The 12,782-nt window shown below is 35.4% G+C and overlaps 1 protein-coding gene across 2 annotated transcripts in view; it reads right to left on the reverse strand.

The window, feature by feature from the left end:
- RB1CC1 (RB1 inducible coiled-coil 1) overlaps positions 1 to 12,782 on the reverse strand; it is a 65,867-nt gene that overhangs the window by 41,744 nt on the left and 11,341 nt on the right. For both annotated transcript variants that reach the window (XM_054649846.2, XM_054649834.2), the window contains exons 2-5: positions 10,930 to 11,038; positions 8,815 to 8,942; positions 6,290 to 6,416; positions 5,854 to 6,024 (exon numbers count right to left, since the gene is read on the reverse strand). In XM_054649846.2, coding sequence (XP_054505821.2) covers positions 5,854 to 6,024; positions 6,290 to 6,416; positions 8,815 to 8,885 — 369 coding nt within the window. In that variant the 5' untranslated portion in view covers positions 8,886 to 8,942; positions 10,930 to 11,038. The remainder of the gene's footprint in view (positions 1 to 5,853; positions 6,025 to 6,289; positions 6,417 to 8,814; positions 8,943 to 10,929; positions 11,039 to 12,782) is intronic.

Below are 12,782 nucleotides of genomic sequence, written 5' to 3' on the forward strand. Positions count from 1 at the left end.
GTCATTGACTATTCACAGACACACTCAAGTCTTACTGGCAGACACCCAACGCTTCACAGAGCACAAAAGTTAACTTCAGTTGCCTTGTAGGGCTACAATCATCCTACAGAGGTACAGCAGCATATCTAGAACAGCAATTGCCTCACTGCACCACTGGAATGAGAATCTAAAAGAGCACTACTAGCAGAACATGAATACCAAGACCCAGACTAATCCCCACATGCTGTTATATTGAAGAGTAAATAATGACATCTTCATGACCCAATTTTTCAAGAAATCCAAAGGGCCACCAGAATGCATTTGATCTTTGGCTAGGTGTTGTAACAGAGTGTGTAGCTGAATTATTTCCTTTGAGAATCACAAATTAAATGTAGGTGATTCTTCTGATGAACAATCTTATTATAATGAATTCTTTTTCCTAGGTTTCAACCAAAAATCAGTAGAATCAACAAAGTATGTTTTATTTAAAGCAGAAATTACTGGTGAAGAGTTTAGTATTAATTTCAAGATTGTCTCTGCATCCTACTGTCATAATTCTGCTCATCTGAATGAGCAAAATCTGACAACGGTCTGTTTGTCTTAAGTGGTCTTTGGACTTACCTCTAAAGAACAAAAGTTCTCAGGAAATGCAGGGTTCTTTCCATTTTCTAAAACCCTGTGGTAGAAGGAAATAAGTCAAAGTCCTCTATTGCCATGTGTCTGAATCCTGTAAAAGGGACTCCTTACAGGTTTCAATCAACCTCAGACCAATAGAAATGATCCTTGAAAGTAAAATTCCACAGACTTACACACTGCAACAGCAGATAAATGTTTTCACAACAAGGAACTGTTACCTTGTTTACCAAAATTAGTAACCAAGACAATTATCTCTAATACATACACAGCTATAACATGAAACTACTAAATTAAGGTACACTTCAACATTTAAGTCTCTAAAACCTGTAATTGGAGCAGTTAACTTCACTGTGAGGGAGACTGATATTTCATGGCAACTTCTCTCCTTTCAGTAGGCAGCTTCCACTAGCTTGATTTTAAGTCACCCAACTTTTTTCATTCTGATCAATTTTTTAAAAGCTTGATCTAAAATTTTGGTTACAAAGGTCAAAAAAACTGCTATAGTAGCATTTAGAAAGATCTACCTTGGAGTAAATCTTTCATTATACCTTGGGATAAACTAAAACCCATTTTACCTCACCCTGATCAATTACTTCAAAAGATTGAGACTGATCTGAGTTACAGAGAAATCTGGACTTTTTAGGAGGAGCCAGAAGTGTGCCTGACTATTAGACAAATAATTCAGTCAAAATTGATTTGGCCACACATTTCAAACACTACACACCATGAAGAACATTAATATTTTAAAATAATTATTTCCAGAGAGTCTCAAAGCAACTTTCTAGTAGAAAAAAACATTTCTCTAAAGAGTAGATCCACAGTTTTCAGGAAGCATGACTATACTTCTTGGCTTAAATATCTGAAGTGCTTGAAACTAAACTGAGAATGATCTATGAGTATGTACTATGACTACAGTCACGGTTTTACGCAACCAAATGAAATGACCACACAGTTTCGCATCCTCATTTCCACTTCTCAAAGAAAAACTGACAGGAATTGACAGTTTGATCATGACAGTAGCAGCATCCCATGAAGTGTGAAAGATACCCGCTCCCAAAAAGTTCAATATCCCTCCCAGACAAATGACATGGGAACTTCAGTTGGATCACTTGGAAAAAAAAAAATAAAAATCCTTTCCTAAAGGCTAAGCTACCAGAAATTATTTTAAGTAGTGGTGTTAAAAGACCATGAGATTGACACAACACAACCTATTGCACAACATACTGCGTAGAGAACAGCTTGTTTTCTCAGCTGGTGTGCACGTAACTTCTTGCAAACACTGTGAGCACCTCACTGTCCACATACTGCAGCTCACTGCAAGAACTGCTCAACTGCAAGAAAGGTGGGAGACCAGGCTAGTTGCAAAAAAGGCAACCTGGAACCCTTCAGGCAGAGACATCTCAAATGTAAGTTTTTAGCCCAGGAGAAACCAGAATGCCAAGACATAAAATGAAAACAGGCTTAGAGAGTTGAATTAACTGAGCTTTTTAAAAAAACATATGAACAAAGACATCATATTGCAAATGACAAAACCCGTGACAAGAATTTCGGTTTAAATAGTAAAGGAATGAGTTAAGGGAACAGATGTAGCTTCTTTAAAGCTACCTAATCTTTATGCTTTGAATTCTACATAATGAGATCATAGGTGGTGAACAGGAACTTAAGAAAATCCATAATAGATGTTAAAATCGTGAAAACAGAAAGAAACAGAAAATGGATGTATGACAAACACAGTACCATGGAAAACCAAATGCAAGATACATTCTACACAGGAATAATTTTTGGTTAGGAGTTATGAAACTAAAAAAAGATTGTAACTTTTTTGATGCAGTTTTTTTACTTTTTATGTAACTCAAAGAAATTAGTGTTAATTGGGGGGCAGGGGAATGGCTGCTTTTACATATACTTATATCCTACAAATATATATATGCAACAGGCCATAAGAATGCCAAGACCTCCACTATGAACTAAAATATGACTTCCATACCTGAGTAGTAACAACAGATTATGGGAAAAAAAGGCAGAAAGCAAAAACATAATTTAATTCAATAACAGACATAGAAAAATTACAGACATAGAAAAAATGATGAAGAGGCCACAATGCATAGATTCATAAAAATACTTGTTAAAGGAGACCCTAGAACTACTTTTACTGAGAGGAAAAAAAATTAGAGGCCATATATCACTCTATGTTTGCAACTTCCTATCAAGTCTGCTTTTAAAGATCATATCCTATAGTCTCTGGGCAGAGCAGATACCAGATTAAATAGAAACAAGTAGCTATCAAATATTATTCCCTTAATATTTACATATCACTGCTCCTTGTTGTTGACAAGAACAGGTAAGACTTTTTCATAAGCAATAATTTAGAATGTAACCTTGATTTTCCTACTACATTACCATATAATAGCACATGTATTAGCAGTAAATATTAATTAGTCAAATTTAATTAATCAAAATGCTCTAAATAATTACAACAGGCAAAAACTTCTCCATCATCAAGTACTGCCATTCTGCTTTTCTGGTAAAGCAGGTTACCATTTCTCTAGAATTAATAAAAAGACAAAGCTTGGATTATTTTGTAGGAACTCTCCCATAGAGTACTCTCAGTGTGACTTTGGGTACATCAATCACACAACCACAGAGGTTCAGAGCCTTTCCAGCTCTCCCCAGATCTCAATCAATTTTGAGAAGGATTAATATCCCATGTTCCTTCTTCCTCCCAGGCAAGAGGCTTATGGTGAACCTTGGAGAAGATTAATGCTCTAACCACATTCGCAGTCCTCCCTCAGCTTCTTCTGAATTACTGTTCAATATTCTTCAAGCAGGCAGCATGAAAAACTACTTTAGTACAACACTGCAATACTTCTTTATACAGGTTTCACACCTTGGTACATCTAAAAATCACAACAGACTATTTACTAATCTTCTATTACATATGATGGATTTATCAGTCCCCTGACATCCCAGAGAAGTACTCAATTCATTTTCACAGCCTAACACACAGCCTGTGGCTTTAGAACATTAAAAATCTTGGATAAAATTAAATGTCAATGTAAAGGTGAATCAGATTAAAAATATTACTACCTATTTAATCTTTAAATAAATTTAATCTTTAAATAAATTTCCAAGTTTTTAATAAGAAAACAAATACCATCACTATAATAATTTTATAAGCAGGGAAGAACTGTCAAAAGTAGGGAACAAATAATAATCTTCCTGAAAATAAATCTGCAAGCTAAAAATAACACCTGCATTCTACCTGGATCCATGTTCAAAGACAATTCCTGTCCCCGCTTCCTCCAGTTTTGCAATACTACTAATAGGTGACAGTAAGTATGGAAAGATTTATTTTCTCCTTGCAAATCAACTCATGATCACTCTCTCCATATAAAGTTTCCAGTCTCTAGCTAAATATTAATAGTATTATAGACCTGCACCCAGAATGCAGAAACAACTATAAATATGTTATTTAGATCTTTAGAAAGATCTTCTAAGTAACATATTTAAAAGGCATAAATACTGAAATAAACTTGCATGCACTGTGAATTAATACAGTCTTCAGACTCAAAGGGGGAATATTAGGCAGCACCAACAATTCTTTTCAAGTTTAAATAGGTGTATTTTTTATAAAACCTTGGAATTAAAAAAAAAGCTTACTCCAGAGGGACTAAATATGTTCCACTGTTGTATAGTAATTTTACCAAACTGAAAGCCAAATTAAGAATCTAAGAGCAAAAAACAGGGTACAGAACAGAGAAACCAGATAAATCAACAGTGAGAAACATGAAACTGAGTATCATCACCATTCACTTCCATTATCCTCAACAAAACACAAAGACTGTAGCAATTACTACAGCCCCACCTTCACATCAAATCAATGTTAAGTATTTAGAAGCTATCAGTCTTCCTTACTTTTATAACCTCCTCTTAATACTTCACAAAGAATGGTTTTAAAGTACTTTCAGTTTCAGCTGGTAAAACCAGAGCACAGCTGAAAACCTCCTACTCCTTAGCTGAACTCACATTGATATCTACTCTTGCCTATGACAGTCATATGACTCACAGACACCTAATAACTCAAGGCCCCATTTACAAAGTCAGCTCCAACTGTCAACAGGTGGGGGAGAGAGAAAGGGAGTCTATGGGACTCAATCCTTGCCTTAAATCAGACAGTATGTCAAGGTCACATTATTTCACATTATTCAGGAGAACCCTCCCCCTCCTGACAGGCCAGGATGCCAAAATCCCTGTTCTCTATACAACAGTTAACACACTTCTCTAAATTCTGCTTTGTAGTATTAAATCCCAGCCACTTCAAGTGCTACATGTTTTTCTCAACTGCATTAAAGTTGTCACTGAAACGAAGAAACTTTTTACCAAGACAAAAAACATATCACTATTCATTTTGTGTGAGGTGCTCCATATAACTATTCTCCTGCTGCCAACCACTGGAATAATCTTTAGAGATATGAAAAATGCTTAATAAATTTAAATGTAAAATTTGTAAAGAAAATGAGATCAGTTTTTAGTACAGAAATATAATCTACCTAACTATTGGAGGCATTGTGTCAGTGTCTTGAGCATGCAGCTGGTTTTTACTGCATGCACACTTGGTATCTTACTGACCATATTGCAGTGAGCAACTTTTCCCTATCAAAACAACACAGAAATAATCAAATTGCACTTCTGACCAACTTGCAAGTAAATATATGCAATATGCAAGTAAGAGGCAGTACTCAATAATAAGCAACCTGAACTGTGGGAAAAAGCTTTGTTTTATTAATTCCTCACCAGTTTAGACATAAAATATAAGCATAAAACAGAAGAGTGGCAAGATGCTTTTAAAAATTATAGTGTTAATTTTTTACTTGAGTTAACATCACTTCCAAAGTTACTTTTCTCATTTCAGGCTGAGGCAGACTAAGGACACTGAAAATAAGGCAGTGCATTAAGGCATGGTCCAAAGCAATCTGATCGTTTTTGTTTTGTAAATACTGCAGACATACACATCCAAAAGGTGCCTTACACTACAGTTCTGAAAGCAGCTCTGAACATGCTGAAGAAGCAAGCACATCTCTCAAAACTTACCTTGAAACTCAGACAAAGGCTCTGAAGAGTATATCATCACTAATACAGCATTTTTACTGCCTTTTGAAGAAACTATTTCATATTTTACATCAAGCCTTCCCTCTGACATTTTCCTTTGGTGTGCAAATCCAGTAACAATCTACTTACCACAGCAAGCTGTGTTCGTGATGCTACTGTATGAAACACTGCAGGCATCATAAGAGATTCTTCTACTTTCAATTCCATCTCATTCTCTGCTGAAAATGTGGTTTTGGGGATAGCTGGTGGACGTTCACACAAAATCATTTCTTTGTTGAATAAAAAAATTGGGTTGGTGTCCTACACTCAAAAAGGAAACAAAACCAAACACTGAGTAAAGGTAACTTCCTGTTTAATTATCAATTATTTCCTCATGTCAGTAATGTGTCTTGAGAACAAGTTAAAATCTACACTTAGAAGCTGAATATATAAACACCTGTTTCTCAAATGAAAGAAATCCAGCAAACTATGGAAGAAAAATTAAAAATTAAGGCATGGTCCTTAATTATGTCTTTTTCTTCCCCTATAAATGGAAGTTTAGACTAAGAATGCAGCATGCACTTACTGTTCCAGCACTGTAACTACACACTCTTCTGTCTGGTGCCATACACTCTCCTCCACTGACAACCAGTACTTGGTGCTGAATGGCAATCTTATATTTTGTTTGAATTGCATATTTCAGATCAGCCACACTGAAAAAAAAATGAGAAGAGAAGTTGATGCTATCAGATTACTTATGTCTCAAATTTTACGTATTTCTGTAAGAGACAGGTGACTTGTCTGTATCTAAGCAGAACATTTTTAAAAGAAGTATTTTTATTCTGCACAATGACATATTTATAAATTTTATAAGTGCTGTGATGTGTTGCATTCTGGATATCCAATTAATACAGTATCAGATAAAAGAAAACAGTCTCTGCATTGCTGATATGTCACCAGCAATATTTTTTCCCAGATCTGTTAGCATGCTGAAATTCTGGATTAAGTCACACCAAGCATTTAGGATAGCAACAGTAAAAGTCATATTGTGTTCCTTGAATTTTCATTGTATGACCAAAGAGCTGACTTGAAAAGGCCCTAGAAGTCAAGACTATCAACACTTCATTATTCATAACACAACCACAATTCCACCTAATAAACTCTGACTGATTTACTGTACATAAAGCACTTAATAACAGGAAACTCAACAATCAACATGTATACAACAAATTAACATAAATATCACAGATTTTAACAGAGAAACAGTGGATCAATAGACCATTTCTGGTCTTCCTTCACCAGTCTTACACATTTAATTCTAGCTGATGACATCTTAACATTACTGCATATTTTAGACAGTTCTAGACTTTGTCATTAAGACACTTGTAAACAAAGTAAACAAGAATTCACTAATCTGATACAGTCACTGACCCCAGCTAACATAACACACTGTGGCAGCATCTGTGCAAAGGTATAAAAAAGCTTCAGAGTAAAAAGTGAATAATATAAGCATCAACAGTTTTTATGTAACTAGCAGGAAGAATAAGTGTTACTGTTACTTGAAAAAGATCATAAAGATCTGTTATTTAAAACAACCAGGATTCAGCATGACATCACAAATGCATTACAAACCTCTCATGAGTGCAAGCTTGCACTTGCTAGCTGTGTTACAGTAACCATTCACCTAGCACCTCCCTGGGCTTCAGGAAGATAACCTGGCCAGTCCATGTACAAGGAGACAGGTGAAGAACCCAATAAAGTCAGTCTTACTAGAAAATGCAAGTCTATACATGCAGATATACAGAATAAGCAGTTACACTGTTCAACTGAAGAGTCTGATTTTGCATGGTTCAGTTGTTGAAAAGCTTTCTCAAAGAACAATTCAACTGAGCAAAAAGTGGGCCCATAGCAAACTATTAAGAGCCTGGCATGGCAACTTAGATGCTGCACCTGACTTATCATGATTTAAAAATGTAATGTTGAAATGTATCAGACAGCTTACAGGGGGGTGGGCACATCTGTAAATGACCCAGCAGAAACAGAATGGCTGAAAACACTATTTCATGCTCAGTAATAGCCTGACTGTCAGTTGGCTTTAGAGAAGAGCACACAAAAACAGTCTGGACAGTCTTTTTTCAGTCACGAAAATTACAAACAGGAATCCAGGAGAAAGGAAACAATTAATTATTAAAAAAAAATCCATGGTAGAAAACTTTCTTACCCAATTACTTGCAACACATTCATCACCAACAAACTATGAAGACAGCAGGTGAGCTTGGCCCTTGCTACCCCCAAGGTCTTCACATGAGAACAATGAAAAAGGATACAATACAAACCTCTCTAAAAAGTATCTATACATTTACAAGATGCTTTTAGAATGCAGTGAAAAAAAAATAGGAACAGTAAATTTCTTGGGACTTAACCATGATCCTCTAATACTGATCATGCTCCAGGCAGATGGGCATTCAGAAGTTCATGGTTTACATATAAAATCATCTAAAATAGTCTGGAGCCTTACAACTTAGCACAAAACCAACTTTTACCCATCTAGCCATGAGACAAAAACCTTCACGCCAATTCTTTAGCATCCAGAAACATTCCAGAGCACACATTTTCTTCAGGATGAATGTACTGACAAGAGCAAGAACAACCCCCAGAACTCCCTCTATGATGCCAGACAGTAAAAAATAAGCCTTTACTAGAGAAATCCCACATAAAAATATTATTAAAAAACAAAAGGGAACAAAAGATCAGAAGTCATTCTGACAGTTTTTTCAAAAATCACCAAACACACCACACTCAGTGAGGAGCAGGTCAGCCTCTGCCACTATCCCAGAAAGTAACTTTTCTACTCTTCCACACACAAAATGACCTGGCAAGGCAATGAAAATCATATGAAATTAATTTTTTTTTTATGAAAATCATAAAAAAAAATTAAGGAAAAAACACACCAAAATTCACTCCAATACCAGAAAACCTAGAGGAAAACTACAATGACATACTAAAAAAACCCCTAATCTTCATCTGCCAAATACTTAAATACTTACTATATAAAAGTATACACACTTTTTAATTTAAAACAAACAATACACAATTAATTTACTCTCTTACTTTTGTACAGCAAGTTCAGTATCAAATGTAAGGGTAGTTCCAGTGTTGACCAAAAATACATATAGCTTCATGATGATTTCTTTAGGTCTCTGAAGTTTGTAACTTCCACTGCTAAAATCATTTAGAAACTGAAACAAAAATGTCAAGAGTTAGTTTCACAGGAGTTATGAAAAAGACAGACATATGTTTTCAAAAACACTCTTTCAGATATATAGTGTGTGAATACATCAGTGCTCACATTCCACAGCTCTTTATTCATTACCCAAGACAGAGATGTTGTTCCTCTTGCCAGAAACATGGGCAAGGTAACATATACACATACATATGCATACACAGACAGTTAGGAGAATACATGAGAATATACACTGAGAAGAATAAAAGAAACTAAATTAGAAAAATGTAAGAAAATATGACTTCCAAATGCAGAAGCCATCATCCCAGATAATTTCCTGGCTTTTCTCAATTATGAAATACCTTTTAAAACCACAGATAGTAATTTCCAGACATCTTTTTTAGATTTTACAAACAGCAATACAATCTAGTAACTCCTCAACTTACAGCTACTAAGTCTATCTGCTAACTGCTATCCCTATCCATACTATTCCCTCAGAAATTGAAGCATAGGCAAAAAAAAAAAAAGGAAAGAAAAAGAAAAAAAGGCGAAATTCCTTTTTGTATTTCTCTACAATAAGTAACAGCTTTAAAAATGTTTTCTTCTATTATCAGCATTAGCTAAATCTGTAGCTTCTTTCTTTGTTACTGATAGCAAACATGAAGTATTCAAGCAAGAAGCTCAACACATATTTTCAGTCCTGTGCCCTACAAGAACCTGGATGAGTAACTCTATGCATGTGTTTTTCCAGTGTATGTGACAAATGAAAAACTTTAACCTGCCTCATAAAGCACTAAGCTTTAATTTGAGATTCTATTACTGAAGTACTTCACACTCCTGAGCCTTTTTCTCTTCTCCTTAGGAGCTAGGAAGCTTATGAGTAATTTCCACCACACTACCAAAGCTGCTGCAGAAATACAAGCACTGCAGTCACTAATGACCTGAGATTTTTATGTGGAAGGAATTACAGAAAGTTAAGCTGTAAGTTTTAGCCACTAAGCAATATTTTTATATAATTATAAAAATTACTTTTTGGATTAAATTTCTACACAGGTAATATAAGTCATCCCTTTTTCCTTGAAATATTAATAGGACACACATGCCGTGTCCATGCCATGTCCAATCATATTACTCGAAAATTAGTCTGAATGTGCATTTATCTCTTTGTCTAGACATAGAAAAATTGACAAACACAGAGAAAAATAACAAACATGCCATTAAGACAAGGAGGGGGGAGAAGTTTTATGAGAATATTTATTCCAGAAAGTCATAAGAGTTTGCTTACAAAAGAGCAGCTATCCTCATGCTTTTCAAGCTTTAACTGTAGACCTAGTTAAAATACGTATTTTTACGAAAAGGTTTCAGAAACAGAAGTACATCAAATAAAAAAGGACCAGTTAAATAATTTGATCTGAAGAGAGTTTTGTTGTCCTTACACCTGAACTCTACTGTACTCAGTGGGACCAACTTCATTTTGAATCAGAAAAAGAACATACTCTACAAACTAAGCTATTAGACAGGTAAAAACTGCTGAACACCAAGAATAAAGTAAAAGTTTTTGATTTTGTTAATAAATTCTTTGGACCCTGTTTCAGAATTATCAGTCTCATGCACACTCTTCTTTTCCCAAAGGGTATTTTTGACTGTGATCCAGGTAGAATTAGAAACCAGGGTTAAATAATACAATGTTCCACGCACAGACCACATGGCAAAAAAAAAAGAAACTCTTTTCCATCTAAGCATAGTAAAAGGCAAAGGCTTGTATAGTACCTAGTTTTCATATGAACATTACTACCCAAGCTAAAGCAATATTCAAGAGAGAATGTGTCCAAGACACACACAAAGCAGAATTTTAATCAAGCATTTACCCATCCATACCATAACACTAAACCTCACTAAAACATAGAAAGAAGAAACATTATTAAGATCAACACTATTTATGACAGCATCTGCCATACATCAGAAGTCTCTAACTTTTTAACTTCTGACAAAGAAAGAATTACCTTCAGGCATTATACAGAGCTACCGCCTTCTTCAAATTCAAGCACACATTCACTTTACTTGATTTTTGGCAACGGAGTAGCATGGCTGTTCAAAGCCAGAGAAGAAGATCTGCAAAGAAAAGATTCAGAATGCAATTATTACTAAAATGTCAGTATTTTATGATCATAATTGCATTTAATACAGAAATCAGTGTACGTTAATGCCAGAAGAATAATTATGTGGTAGTTGTTTGGGGTTTTGTTAATTAACAATGCTCTCCACTTCCAAGTCTGCCCAGATCTGCTATATGTCTGAATACTTCTGCTCATCATTTTTGCTTAAAATAATTGTTAATCATAATTTTGAGTGTTTACAAGGAGAGAAATTTAGTTCACTATAAAGAACTGTTTCCTTTTTCATTAACTGAAATTATTTTCAGCACTCGTGCAGAATGCTGGTACAGTGATGCTGAGAGCAATAGAGAAAGTCTTAACAATGCAATTTATCTAAGAAAACCCAGCATTATAAGGTATACATGCTACTGCTGTTGAATGAACAGTCTTATCCAGCAGCTGCCTCCCACAGATTCCTTCAGGAATCAGTATCACCTTCCTTACCTGACACGTTACCTATTTTGCTAAGCCATTCACCTACTTTCAAAGCACGTGTTAGATTTATTGATTCTATTTTTTTAAATAAACTGAAGATGTTACCACTCCCAGACTGTCACTACATCTTGGCCAGGGGCTTCCTCTCCCAGAACTGCTTCTTAAACTACAAAATGAGCCAGATCAGCAAAGGTGACCTTTTTTAAGCTACCCTAGTTCATTTTAACTGTGTTCAGTTAAGTAGCAGTGCCAAAGCAGAAGGAGCCTTGGCAAAGAACATGTGGACAACCTGTTGGGCTCAGGGCAGTGAAGCAAGTGCACAAATTCCAGACTGCAAACAAACATTATTTCTATCATGTTAATGCCCTAGCAAGCTTTCTGAGAAGATGATCAGGCACTATAAAGGGTGATAATCCATTACTAAAAATAGGCTTGTGGAAGCCTGAAAACCATTAGAACATGTAAACGATTTTACACAACCTGTGCTACTACAGATAAATCAAAAACACTCCACCCTACATTCTAAAACCTTAATAAATGAAAAAATTATTTTATTGTCACGGAACAGAAGAATTATCTTCCTCCCTTTTGTCCACTCCCTCATCAAACCCATGCAAAATGCATACATAACGTTTTATCAGAAGCAAAGGTACAATAAAAGGGAAATAACCAGTGTGCTTAAGTGCTACCATTAAAAAAAACTGTAATTGAACTGTCCTCCTCCTGTTTAGCTATCAGCAGTCAGTAGCTGTACTTGAGCAAAATGAATTTATGAATACTTGCCTTAGGTCAAAGTAATGCACATTAACACAAAACTGCTGAAATACTTCTGCCACAAACCAGGAATACAACACAAGAATCTCTTGCCTTGTAATTGCTTTGCAACCACTAAGACAGAAAAAACAGGTGCTGTTTCTTTACCCAACATCTCATCAAATCATGCTGGGGGAAAAGAACTCCACTAACGCAGGTAGGACAAACTTGTATTAAATTACTCTTAAAAAAAAAAAAAAAAAAAGAAGATAGAATTCACAAAATGCCACTAAATTTACCTACTCTCAAGGCTGTTACAAACTTCAGTGAACACTTCAGGGAAGAGGGGAATGATGTAAAGCAAAGATCCAGAGAAGATATGCCTTAAGCAGCAACCTTTCCTGCAGATTCACTGATGTCCAACAAACACATGCTGCAGCATGTCCTTCCTCCCTTCAGCAGGAACTATGTCAACTGCCTCTCTCCAGCTGCCTGTCTTCACAGCTTTGGAA

The sequence above is a fragment of the Agelaius phoeniceus genome, chromosome 1 (assembly GCF_051311805.1).
Source record: "Agelaius phoeniceus isolate bAgePho1 chromosome 1, bAgePho1.hap1, whole genome shotgun sequence".
Lineage (NCBI taxonomy): Eukaryota > Metazoa > Chordata > Aves > Passeriformes > Icteridae > Agelaius > Agelaius phoeniceus.